The 24,571-nt window shown below is 51.6% G+C and overlaps 1 protein-coding gene across 11 annotated transcripts in view; it reads left to right on the forward strand.

Moving 5' to 3' along the window:
- Positions 1-24,571, forward strand: part of KDM2B (lysine demethylase 2B) — a 143,750-nt gene that overhangs the window by 33,081 nt on the left and 86,098 nt on the right. For 6 of the 11 annotated variants that reach the window (XM_047761667.1, XM_047761666.1, XM_047761661.1 and 3 more), the window contains exons 6-8: positions 80-186; positions 14,785-14,878; positions 15,853-16,006. In XM_047761667.1, coding sequence (XP_047617623.1) covers positions 80-186; positions 14,785-14,878; positions 15,853-16,006 — 355 coding nt within the window. Of the gene's footprint in view, positions 1-79; positions 187-11,152; positions 11,400-11,986; positions 12,085-12,570; positions 13,390-14,100; positions 14,234-14,784; positions 14,879-15,852; positions 16,007-24,571 lie in introns of those variants that run through there. The other 5 variants (XM_047761669.1, XM_047761668.1, XM_047761672.1 and 2 more) reach the window with 5 other exon arrangements.

Raw genomic sequence — 24,571 nt, forward strand, 5'->3', positions numbered from 1 at the left:
GGGGGTTGAGGGGGTTGATGCAGCCCAGTTAAGGGACCCGGAGACAGGAAGTGCTGAGGGCGGTCTGGCTGGATTGCAGGTGGACCTGGTGGACTGGGTGGACAACATGTGGCCTCAGCACTTGAAGGAAAAGCAGACGGAAGCCACAAACGCCATTGCGGAGATGAAGTACCCGAAAGTGAAGAAGTAAGACCTCCTGGCTAGTGGCGGGAGCTGGGAGGGGTGACTTTCAGCCTCGTGGGGATTGGAGGCTGAGGCCACAGCCCAGGGGGCGTTGCTGGGATGTGGGGTTGGGGGTCCTTGGTGTGGGCAGATGGGCATCTTGCTTCCCTCAAGTGCAGGGGCTCTGCATTCTGCTCTGGGTCTTAATTCTCCATCCAGATGGTTCTTTGGCCTCCCTGCCAGCTTTCCCCAGGGGGATGTGACCTGAAGAGGAGGAAGAGTAATGGGAACCATCTCTGTATGCATCTGTGCCTGTGTGTGTGTGTGTGTGTGTGTGTGTGTGTGTACTTGCCAAACATTTATCTACTCCCTCCAAGTGACAGCCTGTCTCAGGAGTGGATTTTTTAAGGTGACCACCATGGATATTTTGCTTTTGCTGGAGGTGAGGGAGGAGCCTGGTATTCTTTTGCTTTTGCTGTTGAGACCCAGGATCTCTGATCTAGAATAACCTTTCTCAAAAACTCACCCCATTCCTTAGACAGACGTTTGCTGGGCTGGGAAAGCGGCCACATCTAATTGTAGGACTATCACCAGCAAGTCCTGAGCCCCACTGTTTAACATGGGCGGAGGCAGGAGTTCCCCGGTGGCCTAAAGGTTAAGGATCCAGCAATGTTGGAGTTTCCATTGTGGATCAGTGGGTTATGAACCTGACTGGTATCCATGAGGATGAGGTTCGAATCCTGGCCCAGCTCAGTGGGTTAAGGATCTGGTGTTGCTATGGGCTGTGGTGTAGGCTGGCAGGTACAGCTTGGAATCACTGCTTGGATCAGCCTTGCTATGGCCTAGTCCAGAAGCTGCAGCTCTGATTTGACCCCTAGCCTGGGAACTTCCGTGTGCCACAGATGTGGCCCTTAAAAAAAAAGGGTTCAGCATTGTCACTGCTGTGGCTTGGGTCACTGCTGTGGTGTGGGTTTGATCTCTGGTCTGAGAACTTCTGTATACTGTAGGCACGTTCAAAACAACAGCAACAAACAAAAAAACATGGGCAGAGGCAGCTATGTTCTAAGACTTGAATGGGACGAGGAAGTCACATTGGGGCCCCTTCCATCTTGGGCACTCTGTCTTTCCCTCTCCACAGTGAGCAGGAGATGCTGGCTGCCCAGGCAGAACCGTTACTCTGGGCTTCCTAGAAGAGTTGGCTCTGGTGGCTCTGAATCCATTTAGCCTCTTTCTGCTCAGCCCCACTGCCAGGAGTGCCCCCAGCAGCTTAAAGGCTGTGAACTCTCCATTCACTCAGCCCTTCATTCAGTGCATATTGAATGCAAACTCCGTGCCAGGCTTTGTAAGGGAGGCCAGCATGCTGGCCCTGGGCTTCTCAAGGTTTTGCTTTTAAGCTCTCTCTCTCTCTTTAATTACTTCGTAGGCATTTTTCCTCCCCTCAAAGCTGAAGCTCCTTACACCCCTTGGATATGGGCTGCATCAAAAGCAAAGACTAGGCTCAAGGCGGGGTTGGTGGGAGGGTCTTCAATTCTGTTCCATTCTGATTCGATTGCAGCCAAATTTGTGGAGCCCCTGGGATAGGGAAGTAAAAGATGAAGAGGACTAAAAGCCCCTACCTTTTGGGGAACATGCCATTAACCCAAGGGTCCTAGGATGCAGCTTGCATCCTAAGCAGAGGGAAACAGATTCCTGTAAGGGAGATGGGGAGTGGAGGAACCCTTTTTGGTTGCTGGCAACAGGAAGTCATCTCGGAGGGGATATTGACTGAGCTTTAAAGGACAGAGAAGATAGGAGTGGGGAGGGATGGAGGTAGGCAAGTGCCAAGGGCCCTAATGGAATCACAGAGGTGGAGCTCAAGGAAAGCGTGTGAGACTGGTTGGTTAGAGGCAGATCCTGGCTCTCATTGATTCATCAATTGATTATTCAGCCTACATAATGAACATCTTATTGGTGCCAGGCACCAGGAATACAGTGAGGAGAAAACCACATAGGCTCCCTGCCCTCACAGAGCTTACAGTCTGTCCAGGAGATGAATGTTAATCCAATAATCGGAGAATCAAAGGGACGTTTGCAGCTGTGATGAGGCACAAGGCAGAGACCCTGGGTGCTGTGGGAGTGTGTGCCAGGAGATTCAGGGAGGGCAGGTGGCCATATGCTGAGGTTTGAAGGGGAGGCAGTTGCTTAGGTGAAGAGGCCAGGGAAGAGCTTTCCTGGTTGTGTGCATAGAACCTGGGAGGGAGAGGAGGGCTGCAGAGTGGGGATGGGGATGACGAAGGACCTGGTGAAGGAAGAGTGGTGGGGCTAGAGCAGATTGAGGGAGAGTCCTGTGCAGGATGGGGGATGGGCCAGGCTGACGGCCCCGCTGTGTCATCGTGAGGGGTCCGTATTTCTCTCAAGTGCAGTCGGAAACCTCTGAGATTTTAAGCAGAGGGATGAGTTCAGTCAGATTTGCATTCTGCCAGTTCTGCTGCTGCTCTGTGGATCGAAGAGGGTGGGGGTCAACTGATATGAGGAGCCATTGCATCATCAAAAAGAGGGTGGGGAGTTCCTGTCGTGTCTCAGCAGGTTATGTGCCTGACTAATATCCATGAGGATGCGGGTTTGATCTCTGGCCTTGCTCAGTGGGTTAAGGATCCTGAGTTGCTGTGGCTGTGGTGTAGGCCCGCAGCTATAGCTCCAATTCGACCCCTAACCTGGGAATTTCCATATGCTGCAAGTATGGCCCTAAAAAAAGCCAAAAAAAAAAAAAAGAGGGTGAATGAGGGGATAGACAGGGTTAGAGGAGAGAACAGAGGACAAATGGGACATGCATTTAGGAAGGTAAAATAGACACCCTTGGGTGACAGTTTTCAGTTAATTAATGTCTACCTTGCCTCTCTGAGATATTTAGTATATGCTTCACTTTCTTGAAAGATTCTTGAAATAGTAAGCTCTGTTAGTACATTAAGAATCCTATCTAGGAGTTCCCGTCGTGGCTTAGTGGTTAAGGAATTCAACTAGGAACCATGAGGTTGCGGGCTCGATCCCTGGCCTTGCTCAGTGGGTTAAGGATCCAGCGTTGTCCTGAGCTGTGGTAGGGTCGCAGACGAGGCTTGGAACCCACGTTGCTGTGGCTGTGGCATAGGCCGGCAGCTACAGCTCTGATTAGATCCCTAGCCTGGGAACCTCCATATGCTGTGGGAGCAGGCCTAGAAAAGACCAAAAAAAAAAAAAAATCCTATCTAGGAGTTGCCATCTTGGCACAGCGGAAATGAATCCAACTAGGAACCATGAGGTTGAGGGTTCAATCCCTGGCCTCCCTCAGTGGGTTAAGGATCTGGTGTTTCTGTGAGCTGTGGTGTAGGCCAGCGGCTGTAGCAAAAAAAAGCAAAAAAAAAAAAAAGAATCCTATGTAATAACTGAATAAAAGGCTCTAGGATCACAGGTGTTTTTTTTTTTTTTTTTGGTCTTTTTGGAGCTACACCCAAGGCATGTGGAGGTTCCCAGGCTAGGGGTTGAATCAGAGCTACAGCTGCTGGCCTACACCACAGCCACAGCAACTCCAGATCCAAGCCTCATCTGTGATCTACACCACAGCTCAGGCAACGCCGGATCCTTAACCCACTGATCGAGGCCAGGGATTGAACCCACCTCCTCATGGATGCTAGTTGGGTTCATTAACTGCTGAGCCGCAATGGGAACTCCTAGAACCACAGGTTTTTGTTTTTGTTTTTGTCTTTTTGCCTTTTCTAGGGCCGCTTCCTGCGGTATATGGAGGTTCCCAGGCTAGGGGTCTAATTGGAGCTGTAGCCACTGGCCTACTCCAGAGCCATAGCAACTCGGGATCCGAGCCGAGTCTGCGACCTACACCACAGCTCACAGCAACGCTAGATCCTTAACCCACTGAGTAAGGCCAGGGATCAAACCTGCAACCTCATGGTTCCTAGTCAGTTTCATTAACCACTGCGCCACGACGGAACTCCAGACCACAGGTTTTTGTCATGTTGATTAGAGTATGTGCCAAACAGATTTACAGACTGAGTCAGTGGCTGTGGGAACTTGTTACAGGATTTGAACCTTGTAAAGAAGGAAATTGTCACCTTGGAAAGAGTCCATTTGTTCGGCTGAAAAGAATGCTGATTTCACTTAATAAGCAAGGTAAAAATCCCATGATGATGAAGTCCTCTGGGATCATAGAATGGTTCTTTGGAATTTAATTAAAATGACACTTTTTAGAAATCCCAGAGTTTCTGTGCTGTAGGTGTCTGGAGAGTGGAGACAGCTGAAGGGCCACCTAAACCAAGAGTGGAGCCTGCAAACGGGGAGAAGTGGAGGGTGGTTAGAAACCTATTGCTGCCTTCTCCGTGGCTCTGGGGTTTATGTAGCTTGATCTTAGTGAGGGGGTTAGGAATTTTAATGGGTTTTGGTTCAGGTATTGAAGGCAAGGGGTGGTGAAGTTACAACTTTTGGGAGACAAAAGATTTGGAAAGAGTGTGCTAGTGTATGAATTACCTCTTGATGTCTTTACTGGGTGTGTACTATGTGCAAGACACTATTCTGAGTCGTTTGCTGGTAGACTACGGAGAATAAATCATTGTCTAGGAGTTCCCTTTGTGGCTCAGTGGTTAATGAACCCAACTAAGGTCCGTGAGGATGTGGGTTCGATATCCCTGGCCTCGCTCAGTGGGTTAAGGATCTGGCCTTGCCATGAGCTGTGGTGTAGGTTGCAGACATGGCTCAGATCCTGCATTGCTCTGGCAGTGGCATAGGCCAGCGGCTGCACCTCTGATCCAATCCCTAGCCTGGGAACCTCCATATACTGCAGCTACGGCCCTGAAAAGCAAAAAAAAAGGAGTTCCCATTGTGGCGCAGCGGAAATGAATCTGACTAGGAACCATGAGGTTGTGGGTTTGATCCCTGGCCTCGCTCAGTGGGTTAAGGATCGGGCATTGCTGTGAGCTGTGGTGTAGGTTGCAGATGCGGCTCGGATCTGGCATTGCTATGGCTCTGGCGTAGGCTAGCAGCTAGAGCTCTGACTAGACCCCTAGCCTGGGAACCTCCACATGCCGCAGGTGTGGTCCTAAAAAGACAAAAGACAAAAAAAAAATTCGTTGTCTATAAATAAATAATTTTTTTTATAATAAATAAAAGTCCCTTTTCTCTGGCTGGGAGATGAGACAGACCGGCAGACGATTGAATAATGTAATGTAGGAGGTGGTAAGTGTCATGAAGACACAGGATAAAGGGGAAGTAGGATAAAGGGAAAAGATAATGACAGGGTGGGCTGAATGAATATAAGCTGCACTGTGCCTTTCTTCCACAGCCTCCCTCCTCATTGCTGCCCTTCAGAAATGTTTTGGGTTACAGAATTGTTTGTCTTGGAAAATTCCTTATGATTGTATAAATAGTGACAATGATTTGGAAGTATCACTGTTGTTTATTGCTGCATAACAGATTACCCTAAAACCTAACAACTTAAAAAAAAATTCTGGAGTTCCCGCTGTGGCGTAGTAGATTAATGGGATCTGGCTTGTCTCTGGGGCCTTGTGGGTTTGATCCCTGGCCTAGCACCATGGTTAAGGATCTGGTGTTGCCCCAGCTGTGGCATAGGTCTCAGATTCAGCTTGGATTCAATTCCTGGCCTGGGAACTGCCATATGCTGGGGGTGTGGCCAAAAAAAGAAAATAAACCCAAAACTTTAGCAGCTTAAAACAACAAGCACCGGAGTTCCCGTCATGGCTCAGCAGTTAACGAACCTGAGTAGCATCCATGAGGACGTGGGTTCAATCCCTGGCCTCGCTCAGGGGGTTTACGGATCTGGCATTGCTGTGAGCTGTGGTGTAGGTCGCAGAGTTGGCTCAGATCCCACATTGCTGTGGCTGTGGTGTAGGCTGGCGGCGGCTACAGCTCCAATGGGACCCCTAACCTGGGAACCTCCATGTGCCGAGGCCCTAAAAGGCAAAAAACAAACAAACAAACCAAGCACCTGTCTAGTGGTTAAAGGATCCGGCATTGTCACTGTTGTGGTTTGGGTCACCACTGTGGCATGGGTTTGATCCCTGGCCTGGGAATTTTCACATGCTGTGGGTCTGACACCACCCCCCCACGAAAAAAAAAAAAAAGGAAAAAAGAAAAAGAAAAAAACTAACTTAGTCCTGGGCTGTTGGCATCTGAAGGCTTTACTGAGGCTGGAGGGCCTACTTTCAAGATGGTGCTCTTGGAAAGAAGGCTTCAGTTCTTTACTCCATGGGCCTCTCCAATAAGCTGCTTGAGTGTCCTCACGACATGGCAGCTCCCCTCCCCCACTCCCAAAGTGGTTTGGGAGAGAGCAAGGAGAAAGCCACAGTGCCTTTTATCACCTAGTTTTGGAGGTCACATACAGTTAACTTCTGCCATATTCTGTTAATTAAAACGAGCCACTAAATCTAGGCCATACTCAAGGGAGGGGAATTTGGCTCTGCCTCTGGATGGAGGTGGGGTGGGTAGGTGGTGGGGGATGGGTGGGTGTGGCTCTCAAAGCCTTCTGCACTTGTTTTAAAACCTCCACAATCTCCCAAGGTCTAGGACTTGGGCACCCTTTTTCACTTAGGACCTTTGGATATTTTCATGCATTCCAGCAAGAAATTAGCAAGACTTCTCCATTCTCACTTGCTCTTGTAGCACACTGGGCTTGCAGAAATAAGATTTGTTTGTGTAAAGGAGTTATACTGTGGACTAAAAGAGCCTAAAAACCCAGCTAAAAGGAGATCCCATATAAAGCACACACATGGCCCTCAAATAATTGAAAATTGACTGCATTTTTTCCACATGTACTTGGTGCAAGTGTATATATGTGTGTGTGCATTTTAGGCCCTCAACTCGAGGCATATGGAAGTTCCCAGGCTAGTTGTTGAGTCAGAGCTGTAGTTGCCAGCCTGTACATCCACAGCAACGCCAGATCTGAGCTATGTCTGTGACCTACACTGCAGCTCTTGGCAATGCTGGGTCCTTGACCCACTGAGTGAAGTCAGGGGTTGAACCGTCGTCCTCATGGATACTAATTGGGTTTGTTACCACTGAGCCACAATGGGAACTCCTCTTCACATGTACTTTCTGGGGATAGAAGGAAGAATAGGGACAAAAATGGGGCATTGCAGAGCTGAAACAGGATGCAAACAGGCAGTGGGATAAGCATGTTTGGGGGCTGCTTCTGCCACTCCCTGCAGCTGTAGCAAGTTTTTTTCCTTCGGCTTTTTAAGGCTGCGCTTGAATCATATGGAGGTTCCCAGGGTAAGGACTGAGCCGGAGCTACAGCTGCCGGCCTGTGCCACAGCTACAGCAATGTGGGATCTGAGCCGCATCTGCGACGTACATCACAGCTGACGGCAACACCAGATCCTTAACCCACTGAGCGAGGCCAGGGATTGAACTTGCAACCTCATAGTTCCTAGTCGGATTCATTTCCGCTGTACCATGACGGGAACTCCTGTAGCAAGTCTTTTAGGAATTCAGTTTTACCTCTACAAAATGGGTGTCCTGGGAGTTCCCATCATGGTTCAGCGGAAACGAATCTGACTAGTATTCATGAGGATGCAGGTTCGATCCCTGGCCTTGCTCAGTGGGTTAAAGATCTGGCATTGCCGTGAACCGTGGTACAGGTCACTAACAAGGCTCGGTTCTGGTGTTGTTGTGGCTATGGCAGTGGCGTAGGCCAGCAGCTATGGCTCCAATTTGACCCCTAGCCTGGGAACCTCCATATGCAGAGGGTAAGGCCCTAAAAGACAAAAAAAAAAAAAAAAGGTTTCTTGTCATCCCTGCCCCGTATTCTTCCCATGCCAAGGGGAAGATGGAACATGTAGTGGATGTGAAATGTGGCTGGGCTAAGATATTTGTCCTCATGGCCTTATGCAGGCACATGGGCTGCAGCTGCCATTGGAATCCACTGTTTTTTGGGTTTTTTTTTTTTTTTTTTTGCTTTTCAGGGCTGCATCTGTGGGTTATGGAAGTTTCCAGGCTAGGGGTCTAACTGGAGCTACAACTGCTGGCCGATGCCACAGCCACAGTAATGCCAGATCAGAGCCACGTTTGCAACCTACACTCTAGCACACAGCATCTCTGGAACCTTAACCCACTGAGCAAGGCCAGGGATCAAACCCACATCCTCATGGATGGTAGTCGGATTTGTTTCCAATAAGCCACAATGAGAAGTCCTGGAATCTACTCTTTCTCACAGTGGCTCAGGGCATCTCTGCAACCCATGTTTACCTTTCACTCTCCTTGACCATGTTTTCTGGCATCATAAATGATCAGCCCTAGTAAGAGATCACACAGAGAAACTGACCTAGAGAGGCTGCTGATGTCTCATGTGGGCCATGATCCCAGGCCTCTGGATTCTTGGCTTTCCCCTTCTATCTCAAAAAGAAGATCAAAGAAAGCCAGCCTTTCCTCTCGTGCCATGGATGGACCCAGGTGATGTGTTAGACACTTAGCACCATATCTCAACAATCCAGGAAGCAGGTTAACATTCCCATGTTACAGACAAGGAACCTGAAATTCATAGTGGATCAATGTGGTAATGGGTGTAGCAGCCTAGTATAACCATAGGGACTGGTGTGGCTTCTGCATCACTGGAGAGGCAGGCTTTCAAAAATTCTGTCTCACTCTTTTTTAATTTTTTTTTTGTCTTTTTGCCATTTCTTTGACCGCTCTCACGGCATATGGAGGTTCCCAGGCTAGGGGTCCAATCGGAGCTGTAGCCACCGGCCTACGCCAGAGCCACAGCAACTCAGAATCCGAGCTGCGTCTGCAACCTACACCACAGCTCACGGCAATGCCGGATTGTTAACCCACTGAGGAGGGCAGGGACCGAACCCGCAAACTCATGGTTTGTAGTCAGATTCGTTAACCACTGCACCATGACGGGAACTCCCCATCACTCTTTTTTGATTTTTATTTATTTTTGGGGGGCCATGCCTGCAGCATATGGAAGTTCCCCAGGCTAGAGGTCAAATTGGAGCTGCAGCTGCTGGCCTACACCACAACCACAGCAATGCTGGATCCAAGCCTCGTCAGCTTGTGGCAATGTTGCATCCTTAATCTCTGAGTGAGTCCAGGGATCAAACCGCCATCCTCATGGATACCAGTCAGGATCTTAACCCACCAAGCCGCAGCTGGAACTCTTCTCTCTTTTTTTAAAATAATGCTGGCCAAACCAAGTACATCTAGGCCTGGTTTGATCTGTAAGGGTAAGGGCTACCGGTTACAGATCCCTGACTAGTTTAACAAAAAGGATGCAGAGTTCCAGAAGGTGGAAAATTTGGCCTATTGTCACATAGTTAATTAGAATAATTACAGGTCTGTTGCTGGATGCTGCGCTTACACATTTCAATCTGACATGGTCCCTGCTGTCAAGGAGCTGAGACATTTGTGACTTAAAAAGTAACAATGTCGGAGTTCCCGTCGTGGCGCAGTGGTTAACGAATCCGACTAGGAACCATGAAGTTGCGGGTTCGATCCCTGCCCTTGCTCAGTGGGTTAATGATCTGGCGTTGCCGTGAGCTGTGGTGTAGGTTGCAGACTCAGCTCGGATCCTGCGTTGCTGTGCGTTGCTGTGGCTCTGGCGTAGGCTGGCAGCTACAGCTCCGATTAGACCCCTAGCCTGGGAACCTCCATATGCCGTGGGAGCGGCCCAAGAAATGGCAAAAAGACAAAAAAAAAAAAAGTAACAATGTCTCCCTTGTGGACTACCTGTTCTGGTTGTCCGGGTCTTCTCCTTTCTTAGGTCATTTAACTCAGTGGCTTGGTGTTCAATTCCATTGTAATTACTGTTTAATTCCATTGTAATTTCAACAGGACAAGCATACATAAAGTAAAAAAGTCCACCAGTTTCAAGGAGTTTAGTTTAGCCTCACAGCAGGCCATCAGGGAGTTAGTTAATGGGTGAGCAGTCCTGTAAATGACACCAGGAAGCAACACCCTGGGCCAGGGCGTTGACCACCTTGAAATGGCTTAATGTTCACTTCCCTAAAGTGGGGGTTATTGAGTTGTTTTAAGGGTGAAGTGTTGTGCATGTAAGCAGCTATTATTATGAGCACTTGACAGTTGGAACCTATTAACAATGGTAGGTAGTCCAGGGGATGGGATTTGGCCAAAGAATGGAGAAGTTTGATTTCTGCCCCTGCAGAGGCCCCTTGTTGTGGTTTGGGGGAAGGGTGGGATGCAAAGAGGGCTGTGGTCCGCAGCAGCCTGCCCTGAATGGTGGGACTTTTGATTTGAAGTGGACTAACCCCTACAGTTAGTAGCTAAGGTTTGGCTGTAACCTGCGGGTTCTCTTCTTGAGAGTCAGGATTTACCAGGGAGGCATGTGGAGAAAAGTCGATAAACTGAGACAGGCTGCTTGGGTAAGCACCCCACTATTAGGGTAGCAATCAGGTGAGTCAGTACCTGTAAGCCTCTGCGTTCTCATCTGTAAAATGGGTACACTCCTGGGAATGACCTCATAAGTTTGTTGTGAAGATTGGATTAAGTAACTAGCTCAATAAATTTCCACAGTACTTCTGTGATGTGGGGTTACACAGCTATGGCTAGGGAAGGGTAGGCAGCAAAAGAACATCTTACTTTGCAGTTGAACTTCCCACTGCCTCCCTGCCCTTAGGACAAGGAAACTGCTGTGAGAGGGGAAGTAATTGTCCAAGGTCACACAGCTAGTCAGTTTTAGGGCCAGTGCCCGCATCCCTAGTCTCTGGGCTGCCACACCCAGGGTCTGACAAGCCCTCCAACCCCTGGCACTGGTCCTTTCTCTTGCTTTGCCCCGAAGGGCACATTTAAGGGAGATGGCTTTGCTGGGTCATCACTTCCAGCAGCAGGACCGAGTCCGCACTCCTTGAAAACAAGCGCGCGGGAGTCCCCGAGCGCTTGCCGGTGGAACGGAGGTGGGGAGAACTCCTCTCGTGCCCCCACCCAGCCAGGACGAGGGGGCGGCCGTGGGCGGCAGCGGCGACGTCCCCTGGCGCTGGTCGGCGCGATTCTCTGTCGCCTCCTCGGCCTCCCTCCGCCTCCCTGGCGGCCGCCGCGCTGCGCGGGTGTTCAGTTTCAGTGCGGGGATGATCGTAGGCTGCGACCGGCTCCCCGAGAAAGGAAGGAAGCGGGCGAAGGCTCCGTGGTCCTCGACTGGGGCCTGGCAGCGCCGTGGAGGGGGCTCAATTCTGCTCGCCGGGGCTGGGTGCGCGTCGAGCCTCTGCCGCCAAAGGGGACGCCCGGGAGCCGCGCCGCCGCCGAGGGTAACCGCGGGCGCGCCGGGCGGGGCCGGGTGGACTTCCCTGTGCTGCTCCCGCGGCCCGGTGCTGCCCTAGTGCCCCCACCCCTTCGGGACGCGCTGGGGCGGGGTATGGGTCGCCTCTCGCCCACGGGCTGCTGGGCCAGCGTCGCAGAGCCGCTCTTTGTGTCTCCCGGGGCTGTGTGTGTGCTGTGTGTGTGCAATGCGCGCTTGGCGCCTCAAGCCCCATCACCTGGTGCCAGCTTTCCAGGATCCCCTGCCAGACCTTTGCCCGAGGGGACGCCGCCTGGACTGCCAGGGGAGTTGCGCTAAGTTGGAGGAGAAAAGGGCGGGTGGGGCTGCCCCGCCTCCCCAGACCCTAGGCTGCGCCCCAAAGTTATTGCTGCAGGTGCAGCGCCCCCTCCTACCATGCTCCACCGGAGCCAGCCCAGGCCTTGGGAGGCGGGACCCCCAGAAAGGCTTAGCTTGGGGGCGCCCGATTTTCAGCCTCCAACTTGGAGGGTGTCCTACCCTGAAGCCACCCGGGGCGGTGGGTGGGGAGTGTCGAGGGGCGCGGCTTTCGGGACAGGGGGCGGCGGAGGCGGAAACCAGGCTGGCCGGCCGGCGGCGCGGGGAGAGCTTAGCTGCCGTGGCACCGAGCCGGGGTGCCCATGTGACTGCGGTGTGCTTTGGAAGAGGAAGCTGTAGAGGTCAGTGCAAAGGCGTCACGCCAGAGCGATCGAGAAGCAGGAGTGAGGGGGGAGACCCGGAATGAACGAGGGGCAGGCGAGCCGGCGGGCCGGGTGACTGGCTGCAGGGGCCAGGACAAAAGCCGCCCTGTCCCAGTCACCCTGGCTGCCCTAAAGCGTGCAATTCCCCGGCGGGAGGGGCGGCTCAGGCCTGGCAGCCAGGAAATGAGGGACCTGGAAGGAGGGGCCTCTCTTGGAGAGGCCGTTCTGGAAGAGGTGCCCCTAAGCTCCTAGGGGTCTCAGAGGATGCTGAAGGGTGACAGGGAGGCAGATCAGACACAAGCTTAACTTGGAGAACTTTCCCTGCACATAGCTGTAGCTTGAAGGCATTCCAGTTTCTGCACGTGCTGGGGAGGTTGGGGCTGGGGCAGGAGATTGGCAGGTTGGAGGTGGGTGGCCTGTATGGCTAGGCAAGCTGGGGTTCTGGAGCCCAGAGAGCCAAGTCTCCTTTCCACTTTGGGCACCTGGGTGGGTATCCAGCTGCAGGCTAAAGGAAGCACATCTCACTCCACCCCACACACACTTAAATTGTTTTCCAGCCTAGAGTGCTGCTGAGGTCTGGAGGGGGTGTGGAAACCAAGGTTAGATTAAAAAAAGAAAAGAAGAGAACCGAGAGGAAGAGGTGGTTTTAGGAAAATGAAGACTAATATTTTGAAATGGTGCTTGGAGAGAAGAGGCCAGTGTGGACCAGGGTGGTGGGGTGGGTTAGGGCTTCAGCGCCCCCCCACCCCTCCAGTTCCTTGCAGAGCAGAGGATCATCCAGGCCTTACTGTGTGGGGACCTGGCTGGGTGCGCTGGGTGGAGGCAGGAGAATGTGGAGCCGGAGCCGGAGCCGGAGCTGGGACTTGAACAACCCCAGCACCAGCACCCGAGCCCGCGCCTGTCTTCGTGACAGGGCTGAGTCCTGTGCTGTCAACTACACCCCTCCGAAGGGGTTGCTAGGCAGCGGGGCTCTGATGTGCGGGAAGGCCTTCTGATTTGTCAGCCTCCTGCAGACACATGGTTAAGGCTCCTTCCAGCCTATCCGGAGGAGGGACGCGGGGCACGCTGCCTGCATACTGCCGAGCCCTGGGTCCACCTGAATGTGAGGTGCAAAAGGCAGCCAGAGGGAGGGGGTGCCTGCAGCCCTCCGGCTTCCTAACCAGCTCAGCCCCACGCACCGCCCCCCATCTCCTCTCGGGCTGCTGACTCTTCTCTGCCTGTCTCTGCCCCGTTCCTCCCCTCTTTCCCAAACCGTGGAAAAGCAAAGTGCAGCAGGGAAAAGAGGTCAGTGGGTAAGCATGTGTGTGCGGGCTCCTGGAGGTGCCAAGGTGCCGGAGCATGAGCCATGGGGAGACAGCCCCAGGTGGCTCTTGTGGGCAGGGGTGGGAGTGGGTGGGAGGGGGCCCTGGCACCACTGTCTGCTGGGCCTGGACCTGGCAGCCTGTTCGACCCCCGTCCTCTTAAGCTCAACCTACCCCTAGGACGGCAGCATGTGGAGGGAGGAGGGAGACTGGAGAGTTCCTGTAAGGAAGAGGGGTTATCTGGCAGTTGCTAGAGCTCAGGAGGGGGGCTCCTGGCAGGTTCCTTCTGCTCCTGAATGCACTCCCTTGGTCCAAGCCTCTAAGGGCCAGGCTCACTTTTACTCTCTCTCTTCTCCATCTCTGCCTGTCTGAACCCTCACCCCCAGGATCTTAATTTTTACCCCCCTCCCCTTTTTTTTTGCAGCTTTATTGAGATATAATTCACATACTGTTTATCTATTTAAAGTGTACAATCCAATGTTTTTTGGTATGTTTACAGAGTTGTGCAACAAGATCAATTTTGGAACATTTTTGTCACCCCACAGTGAAACCCTGTACCTGTTAGTACACTCCCTGTTTCCTCCCCCCACCCCGCCCCAAAGCTCTGGCCACCACTCACCTGCTCTCTGTCTCTGTAGATCTGCCTACTCTGGCCATTTCATATGTGGGAATCATACACAGTGTGGTCTTTTATGGCTGGTACCCGTGTACTTTTAGCTGCATTGCTTACTTTGCAGTCAGTTGCAGTTTGTCTTACCATTTAACTTTTCTGACGCAGTGCTCCAGTAAGGGTAGTTCATCCTTAAGGACAGGAGTCTTTTGCATTGGTACGTATTTCTCTAAGTGCCATGCCTGGCTCTGGGCTGGACCACTGGTTGGCTTTCAGTCAGTGATTGTTGAATGAATGAGGAGATGAATGGGGACTGGTAATTGGCAAACCATGCAGGTGGTTTACAGCTGAATTCCAGGGGGACCCGGATGTTGCAAAAGGGCCTGGCAGCTTGGGAGAACAGGTAGAGGGGCTGGAAGGAGCGGAAAGGAAGTCTCTTGCCTGGGTTGGAGGCGGGGGTGGGGCAAGAGTAGGAAGGAACTCAATGGCCTGTGGGTTTATCAGCTCTCTTGGGAACCTGAAAACAAAAATGCCTCCCCCATCCTTGGGGGCAGGTAGCCAGTGCTTGAGGTTCATCACCTGATCACTGGGGCTTCCCCCATGGGGAACTCCGATTAGATTTGGGTTTAAAAAAAAAAAAGATGAAAATTCCCCAGCGTCAGCATTTATAAAAGGGCACTAGGTCAAGCATCTCCAGAACTGTTTGCTCACCTCTGGTGATTCAGCCATTGAATTGTTTTTTTCTGCTTCCGTGCTTCTGTGCTGCAGGTACTGTCTGATGAGCGTGAAAGGTTGTTTCACTGACTTCCACATCGACTTTGGAGGCACTTCCGTTTGGTACCATGTTTTCCGGGGCGGGAAGGTGAGTTGAGTTTCCCCAGATCTCTCCATCCCTGGCTGTGTATGCAGAGAGGGGCTTACCAACCTTTCTCCTTCTGTCCCTGCCTCCAGCCAGCCCCCACCCTGTGAGCATTCTTGGGGCCACTTGGTCCCCTGAGGGCCACCTCCTCACCCTCTTTCTTTTTCTGAAGGGAGAGATCAAGGTCAACTCTTTTGCATTCCATCTGGTCACGATCCGTACCTGTTCACCCAGTCCACAGTTCTAAGCATCTTAGGCTAGATTAGAACTCTAGATTTGCCATTCATTTCCCCTGGCTATAGTTTGAGCTCCAGAACTGAGTCCTTTTAACTTAAAAGCCTAGTTGCCGCTGCCATCTGCCTCCAGGAACATTTTACATCAGGGACAGACATCAACCAGAGAAAGGAGGCAAGACAAGTATTCAGGATGCTCCTGCTGTGTCAGCTCCTGTGTGCTCATCCCTGTGGGGACCTGGCGGTCCTTAAGTGTGTGCCACCCTCCTTGTCTGGGTCTGGGTTTGTGTGTGCATTTGTCTTAACCAAACGTGTTAGAAGAATTCTGGGTAGGAAGCCATCCCACTTGGTTCCAGATGTTTTTTCCTCCTTCTCCTCAGTGAGCACAAGCTGGGTTTATTTATTGGGCCATTTTATCCTACAACTTAAGGAAATTCCCCTTCCTCTCCTTCCCCTACCAGCCCATGGCTCAGGAGAAAGAATGTTCCAGCCAGTCCAGGAAGTCTTCCCACCCTGGTGTTTCAGCTGGAATGGAGATTCTCTAAAAGCCAGCAAGCAGTGTCCCAGAAGGGCGGCACAACCCTCCTTGCCACCCCAGAGACCCTTTGATCCTGTGGGGGTCCCTGGGGACAGGTCCTCCCTGTTTCCAGGCAGGTGGGCCGTTTCCTGGGTTGTGGCAGAGCCTGGAAGAAATCAGAGCCGTGGGCCTGGATCTTTAACTCATCCCTTTCTTTTCCTCCTAAGATATTTTGGCTGATTCCTCCAACCTTGCACAACTTAGCGCTGTACGAGGAGTGGGTGCTCTCAGGCAAACAGAGTGACATCTTCCTGGGAGACCGTGTGGAACGATGCCAAAGAATTGAGCTGAAGCAGGGCTACACATTTTTCATCCCTTCCGGTAGGTTCCTGTGAGGCGGGCGCTGGGCTCTCACTCTTCCAGCATCCTCCTGCCTCCCCTGTGGCCTCAGCCAGGGGGTTAGGCCCAGGGATGGGGTTTTTCTGGGTCTCCTGGCCTTTGTTAGTCTCAGAGAGAAGCAAGCCTCCGGCTGCAGGCAAAAAAACAGCCTTTCCCATGGCACTGGTATCTCCTTGGCTGTGGGCTAGAATTGTCACCTGGGAGAAAGCCTAGGGCCCTCCCTTAGGGGAAGTTTGACTGCCTTCCCCAAGACATCCTGCTGAGATTTCTGAGTGAGAGGATGGTGGTGGTTCTGTGGAGGGTGGGATAGGGCCGGTTTACCCTGAGGACTGGGAGGGGAGAGGGGGAGGGGAGGCCCAGGGGAAGGGCTGACCCCTGGGCTGGGGTGGAGGTTGGGCTTACTGACCCTGAAAGCCTGAGTAGAGGGGAATGGACCATGGGCAGCCTCCTTTCTGTAAAACAAGATAAAATGTAATTGGGATCAAGGTCAGTTCCTGCCCTGGGACTCCCCACCTTTTCCCTCAAGATTAATTCTAGACCGAGGGCAGTAATTGAGAGAGAGGGGGGGCCCTGGGGCCAGAATGCCCCGCCCTAGTTCAAATTCCTGTTCTGCTGCTGACAAGTTGTGACTTCCTGGAAATGAGTTAACTTCTCCAGGCCTCAGTATTCTTATCTGTAAAATGGAAGACTTCCCAGGGTGGTTGTGAGGACTGAGTGAGACAAAACCTGTTTGCCTTCAGCTCCTCATTGATCCAATGAGGGCTTTTGGCCATTTCCAGGCTGAGTCACTGAATGTGGCAGATGACCTAGGAATCTCAGGGGGCCGCATTAATGGCAGCATTTTACCCAGGATGGAGGTGACAGTCCCATTGTATGGAGGGAGGGTGTCCTGTTACATGTAGGGGATTGTTGGAGGGTAAGTCAACCTGGAGAGAGAGGAGTCTGGATGCTACGTCAGGTGAGATGCATTTGAAGGAGTTGGGCTGTTTTAGTCTGGAAGTGAAGGTCTGTGGTAATGGCGGTCAGCCATGGGAAAGATCGTCTCCCGGAATATGCACTGTAACCAAGTGGTATTGGAATGACTTGCTCTGCTAGGCACTGAGCTCCCCGTCACTGGAGGTAGACAAGTAGAGGCTATGTATAGTCATGCCAAGGAGCCTGCAAGGACTTTGTCACCAGTGGAGGCTTGGATCTTAGGATAGGGGTATCTTTTGAGGCTACTAAGATCCATTGGATTGTGTTTCTGACTGGAGTTGGCCTTGGGTCTGGACATCCAGCTCTAGTGTCAAGTGAAGGGAGAGGGGGTGGTTGTGGTAGCAGTTCTCAATGTGGGAAGGGGATCTGCACACCTGTTTTTTCTAGAAAGTTGGGCAGAACATGGAATCTTAACTGTTAGGGGAAATGTGGGATTTGGAGACGGCAGGGTGAGTGGGGGTGACTTTGTTTGTAGGGCCCCAGGGCTCTGGGAGAGGAAGGATGCGCAGGACTTGTTGTTGGTGGGCTGTGTGTATGGTGCACGCCTGGCAGATGTGGTGAAGAGAGGGAGGGTGGTGGTCCCCTACAGTGTGCTCAAGGCCACTTTCCAGGTGCTGGAGGATTGGCCCTGGTGGATTCTAAGAAACTCTGGAGTGCTCGTGGCTGGGCTGCCGTCTTTGTGACTTTGGGCAAATGGTCTCTTCCTGCCTCAGTTGTCCAGTCACTTCATTGGGGGCAGTGGGGGGCTGAACTCTGGGACCTTCATGATTGCTCCCAATTAAGTCCCTTGAGCACAGGCCTCCTGACATCCTTGGGACGACCGGCCTTTTTCTCTCAGGGCTTTTTGTAGACCTAGGAGGTGGCTCATTGCTTTCCTCCAGTCTGGGATGAAGGGATGTTAATTTCGGTGGCTTAAGCGAGTTTGGAAGGGGTCTCAAGAAGCAACATCTAAGCCACAGTAGGGGTGTGACTGTGGAAGGCCGAAGAGGAGCTGAGGATTTGACCTGCAGCTGGCAGGACTCTATTTAGACCCCAGTAGATACATTATGGTCCTACGGGTCTTGAGTGAGACACCAGGATTTTTTTTTCTGGGTTTGGGGGAAGAAAATAAGAGACAGTTGGAATTTGTTGCCTTCTCAGAGGCAGGGTGGGCCTGTGGTTCCCAGGCATTGGTTTCATTAACTAGTGAAATTTAAAAACAAACTTAATGAGTTCCCTGGTGGCTCAGGGGGTTAAGGATCTGGTGTTGTCACTGCTGTTAACATGGGTTTGATCCATGGCCCGGGAACTTCCACGTGCCACAGGCACAGCCAAAAAAAAAAAAAAAAAAGGAAGCTTAAAAAAAAACTTTGGAACTGATAATAGGGTTAATAACTTGTAGTGTTGCTAAAGATGGGCATTAATTAAAAAAAAAACAACCTGTCTGCTACTGTTGCTGGTGTTTCATGAAAGGAAGACTATTCTGACACTAAAAAAGTTGGAAGTAGGAGTTTCCGTTGTGGCACAGTGGAAGTGAATCTGACTAGGAACCGTGAGGTTGGGGGTTCGATCTCTGGCCTCGCTCATTGGGTTAAGGATTTGGCGTTACCGTAAGCTGTGGTGTAGGTCCCAAACGCAGCTCGGATCCCACATTGCTGTGGCTGTGGTGTAGGCCAGCAGCTGCAGCTCCCATTTGACCCCTAGCCTGGGAACCTCCATGTGCTGCGGGTACAGCCCTTAAAAAGACAAAAAAACAAAAAAAAAAGAGTTGCAAGTACATAATTCCAGAATAAAAGGCAGTCCCTACTTTAAATTTGATAGCTTTGAGGCGTTCCCACTGTGGTTCAACAGGTTAAGAATCTGACATAGTGTCCATGAGGATGTTGGATCAATCCTTGGCCTCCAAGCTATGGTGTAGGTCGAAGATGCGGCTTGGATTCGTTGTTGCTATGGCTGTGGTATAGGCTGCAAGCTGCAGCTCTGACTTGACCCATAGCCCTGAAATTTCCATACGCTATATGTAAGGCTGTAAAAAAAAAGAAAAAAAAATTTGGTATTTTGACTTTATGAAAATCTACGCCACCTTTATTTTTCTCATTCCCAACCAGTGAAAACTAAGGACCAGAGTGTTAGAGTCACTGAATGAGATGAGCATCTTGGGTCCTCAGGAGTGCCCAGGGGTTCTTGCCAGCATCATACCCCCTGACCCAGACTTACATGTGAGATTTGTGGGAGTTGGGATGTGGCTTTGGGAAGAGAGCCTTGGGAAATCCAGCCTCCTGCATATGAGCTTTTCAGAAGGGGAATGAGGGTCTAATTCTGACCTTTCCCACCTCTGAGCTGGGTTTTCGTCCCCCCATTGTGACCTTGGGCATGTGTCTTGCTTCACGCTGGCCTCTGGCCTCCCTTTCTGCTCTGTGAAAGCTCATGGGTGCTGATAGGATGGGAAGATTAGACTCTTTTATTTTATTTTATTTTATTTTTGTCTTTTTGCCATTTCTTGGGCCGCTCCTGCGGCATATGGAGATTCCCAGGCTAGGGGTCTAATCAGAACTGTAGCCACCAGCCTACGCCAGAGCCACAGCAACGCGGGATCCGAGCCGCGTCTGCGACCTACACCACAGCTCACGGCAACGCTGGATCGTTAACCCGCTGAGCAAGGGCAGGGACCGAACCCGCAACCTCATGGTTCCTAGTCGGATTCGTTAACCACTGCGCCACGACGGGAACTCCTCTTTTATTTTTTTAAACTTTTTTATTTTATTTAAAATTTTTTAAAAAATTTTTTGTCTTTTTGCCATTTCTTGGGCCGCTCCTGCGGCACATGGAGGTTCCCAGGCTAGGGGTCTAATTGGAGCTGTAGCTGCCGGCCTACACCAGAGCCACAGCAACATGGGATCCAAGCTGTGTCTGCGACCTACACCACAGCTCACAGCAATGCTGGGATCGAACCTGCAACCTCATGGTTCCTAGTTGGATTCATTAACCACTGAGCCATGACAGGAACTCCTATACTTTTTTATTTTACTTTTTAAGTCTGTACCTGTGGCATATGGAAGTTCTCAGGCTAGGAGTCTAATCGGAGCTACAGCTGCCCACCTACACCACAAGCACAGCAACTATCTGGGTTCATTACCACTGAGCCATGACAGGAACTCTTGGAATAGGAAGATTTTAAATATCACAGTGTTTTTGTGAGAGTCAGGGTATCTTCTTCCTACATCTTGGGATAAAAGGGTTGGGTGCTGCCTTTGCTGCAGGGTTAGGTGGTTCTTTAGGCATCAGTCCAGGAAAGCTACCTGAGAAAGGAAGACTGTCGAGGAGTTCCCCTTGTGGCTCAGCTGGTTAAGAACCTGACACAGTCTCTGTGAGGATGGAGGTTTGATCCCCGGACTCACTCAGTGGGTTAATGATCAGGTGTTGCCGTAAGCTGCAGTGGGGGTCACTAATGCAGCTTGGATCAGGCATTGCCATAGCTGTGGTGTAGTCCTGCAGCTGCAGGTCCAATTCAACCTCTAGCCCCAGGACTTCCATATGCCGCAGATGTGGCCATAAAAAGAAATGGAAAAAAAAAAAAGAGGAGTTCCCGTCGTGGCGCAGTGGTTAACGAATCCGACTAGGAACCATGAGGTTGCGGGTTCGGTCCCTGCCCTTGCTCAGTGGGTTAATGATCCAGCGTTGCCGTGAGCTGTGGTGTAGGTGGCAGACGTGGCTCGGATCCCGCGTTGCTGTGGCTCTGGCGTAGGCCGGTGGCTACAGCTCCCATTCAACCCCTAGTCTGGGAATCTCCATATGCCGTGGGAGTGGCCCAAGAAATAGCAACAACAACAACAACAACAACAACAAAAAAAGACAAAAGCCAAAAAAAAAAAAAAAGACAAGACTGTTGAAGGTGATTGAGCCATAAAATGATTTGGACAAAGGGGAGAAGTGTCTTGGGTTTGTTGTGCTGAGCTGGCCAGCTCTTGACAAGGTGGAGGAAGTGGGAATACAGTGGCCTCTCCAGGTCACATAGAGTCAGGGTCAGGGGTGGCCTGGGACTCGCCAAGATTCAGCCTGATCATTAAATTAAGAGTAAGGAAAGATGAGATTGGAACTCAGCAATGGACCTGGTGACATCTTTTTCTTTCCCTTGGCTTGACCTATGGCCAATTCCCTCTCTGGCTTTACCTGCCCAGGGGAACGCTAGTTAATAGTTGTTGGAACTTGCGTTACTGAGCAATGATTATTTTATGTATATTACTTACTTTTTCTGGAAGAATGTAAAGAAACATTCTCTCACACCACCACCTCCTCCTTTTTCTTTTTCTTTTTTTTGGTCTTTTTGTCTTTTTAGGGTCATACCCATGGCATATGGAGGTTCCCAGGCTAGGGGTCTAATTGGAGCTACAACTGCCAGCCACAGCCACAGCCACACGGGATCCGAGCCACGTAGGCGACTTAGAGCACAGCTCACGCAACGCTGGATCCTCAACCCACTGAGCAAGGCCAGAGATTGAACGTGCAACCTCATAGTTCCTAGTCGGATTTGCTGCTGCTGCGCCACGACGGGAACTCCTATTTTTTTGTCTTTTTAGGGCCGAACCCGCCGATTATGGAGGTTCCCAGGCTAAGGGTTGAATCCGGAGCTGTAGCTGCCTGCCTACAGCACAGCCATGGCAACACTGGATCCTTAACCCACTGAGCAAGGCCGGGGATTGAATCCATGTCCTTATGGATACTAGTCAGGTTCGTTAACCACTGAGCCACGATAAGAACTCCTTTTTATTTTTGTCTTTTTGCCATTTCTTGGGTACTCCCCTGGCCTATGGAGGTTCCCAGGCTAGGGGTCGTTGAATCGGAGCTGTAGCCACCAGCCTATGCCAGAACCACAGCAATGCGGGATCTGAGCCGTGTCTGCAACCTACACCACAGCTCACGGCAACGCCAGATCCTTAACCCACTGAGCAAGGCCAGGGATCGAACCTGCAACCTCATGGTTCCTAGTCAGATTTGTTAACCACTGAGCCATGATGGGAACTCCAAGAACTCCTTTTTTAAGTGAAGGCTCCTCAGCCCAGAGAGGTGAACACACTAACCCAGGGTCACACAGTTAATAAGTGACAGGGCAGGGTGAGAACCTTGCCTAGTTTCGGAGTCCCACCTGGTTCGCTGTCATCCTGGGAGTCAGTCCACTTAGCATCTGGTCCTTCTTGTTGGTTGCGTGACCTTGGGGGAATTCTGTGCTCACTTAAGTGTCCACAGTGCAGCGTGGAAAGTGTTGGGGAGAACGTAATTTCCTCCATCCCAAGTTTATGTCCAGCCAAGGAGCAGCTAGGATGGTGGTGATCAGTACAGGAGCCTGGGAAGAACCGTGTGGTCAGTGGCTTGGGCGGGCCTGAAAGTATTTCCCATCCTTGCTTTGTGGTAAATTCCCAGGTATTTCTTTTTTCTTTTCTTTTTTTGTCTTTTTAGGGCTGTACTATTGCCATGGAAGTTCCCAGGCTAGGGGTCGAATCAGAGCTGCAGCTGCCAAGGCTTTGAAAAGAACGGTGTCCACTCGAATCTACATTCATCAGTGCCAGACTCTCCCTTCTCTCATATCTGGTGGAAACACCACAGCCGCATCAACGCCACATCCCAGCCATGTCTGTGACCTACACTGCAGCTCATGGCAACAGTGGATCCTTAACCCACTGAAGGAGGGCAAGGATCAAACCAGCATCCTCATAGATACTAGTCAGGTTCATTACCACTGAGCCACAATGGGAACCCTTTTTTTTTTGTTTTGAGAATAGGAGGCTTTGTGCATCGCCTGCTCTTTTTCCAGGACTGCATCTGTCCCTTGCTGCTCGGCCTGAATAGCCTCTGTTACTGCCTTCGTGTTGCAGGAGGTAACACGTGAAGCAGGAAGTAGATGCCAGCCTCCCCAGCTCAGTCCCCAGCCTGGGGATCTGCTCTTTCATGCTTCCTGGGGTGCTGTGAACGAGAAGCCATCGGGAGGGTGGGGACGGATGGAGCTTAGGAACGCTGTTATTTCCACTCCCTGTTTCTTCTGGAGGCAAGTGTTCAAGGAACAGCAGATGTGAGCAGGGCTGGGGGAGGGGCTCGGCAGTGGCTGTAATCCAGACGAGGCTGCCTGACCACCTTGGAGGCATCAGCTTGGGAAGGAGAGGAGAGGAGCTTTTAGGACCACTCGAATGTCTGGGAGTACAGATTCCCTGCCCCCCTCCTTGTAACAGCACCTCTCGCAGGTGTAAGTCAGGTGTGACTGCGTTTCCACCAGATATGAGAGGAGGGAGAGTCGGGGGCTGATAAATGCAGATTCACGTGGGCTCCGTTCTTTTCAAAGCCATACCCCTGAATGTGGAAGTTCTGGGGCCAGGGATTGAGAATTGAACTCTTGTCATAGCATTGACATTGCCAGACCCCTAACCCACTGAGCTGCCTGGAAACTCCTTGACAAAACCCTCTTGAATATCAGTGGCAGTTGCTTACAGAGGTTGAGTTCTTGCTCACAAGGGAGGCAGTGGTCTCCTTCATTTCATAGGGCATGTGGAAGCTGGGGTGGGGGCAGGGGGAGCAGTCAGTGCCTCCTGCCTGACTCAAATGGTGAGTTAGCTCTGGGGAACAGTGTCAGACCCAGGCCCCTGGATGTGGGCTTTCACAACATGGTAGGTGGGCATGCCAGGAGCCTGGGAACAGGACCCAGGAATCCTTGCCCTATTCATGCTTCACCCCAGCCATCCTAGGTCCGAGTCTTAGGAAATGCTGCTTAGATAGTGCTGATGGTCATAACAAGAGTGATCACAGGCAGCATGGCTCTGCTTTTGCTAGAAACAAAAAAATGGACAGTTGAGAAGATCAGCTGGTACACAGCTGAGGCGGAGAGGCTGAAGCAGATGTGTAAACTGGGACTTTAAAGGTGGCTGCTGCACAGAGTGGGGGAGGGTGGTGGGGAAGGCACCCAGGAGACTCCACAAAGGCACACCTGCCCAGTGGAGTGACTCGCTCCCTCTGATGTGCCTCCGCCAGAGACTGAGGCGCCCATAGCAGAACCAGGTTACATAAGGCCTCTGTTTTGTGCCCTTGGCTGGTGGTTTTCCCCTCCCCTTCCCCGAGGACCACCAGGTCTGTACCACCTATTGTCCCCAGCAGGGGAGGGCCAGCTGCCCATAGTGTCCACAGGAAGGCCAGCAGTGGCCTCGAAGCCTCCCGGCTCTCCTCAGGTGGCAGCTCCGCTCCTGGCAGCCGTGGCCGTCCGTGACTGCCCGTGACTCAGGGCTGCTGTGTTTCAGCTTACTGAGGAGAGAGGCCAGAACTGCTTCCGCTCCATGGTGGGCAGAAGGGCTCTGTAATTTTCTTCTGAGTGACTGAGGCACAAAATTGGGAGGAGAGAAGAGGGACCTGTGCTCAGGATCTTGGGTTGCCCCTGTCCCTTCTGCTGATCCTCTCTGACTGTGAGTCCCTCTGCCTCTCCCTGTTCTTGTCTTTGCCTTGTCTTTCTTATTTCTCCTTGCCTCCCTCACGCATTTGCAGGCCTGTCTCCTGGGACTCCCAGGCCTGTGCTAAATCCTTGATTCATTGGCAGTGCAGCATAGCAGTTAAAAACAG

Source organism: Phacochoerus africanus, chromosome 15 (assembly GCF_016906955.1).
Source record: "Phacochoerus africanus isolate WHEZ1 chromosome 15, ROS_Pafr_v1, whole genome shotgun sequence".
Taxonomy (NCBI): domain Eukaryota; kingdom Metazoa; phylum Chordata; class Mammalia; order Artiodactyla; family Suidae; genus Phacochoerus; species Phacochoerus africanus.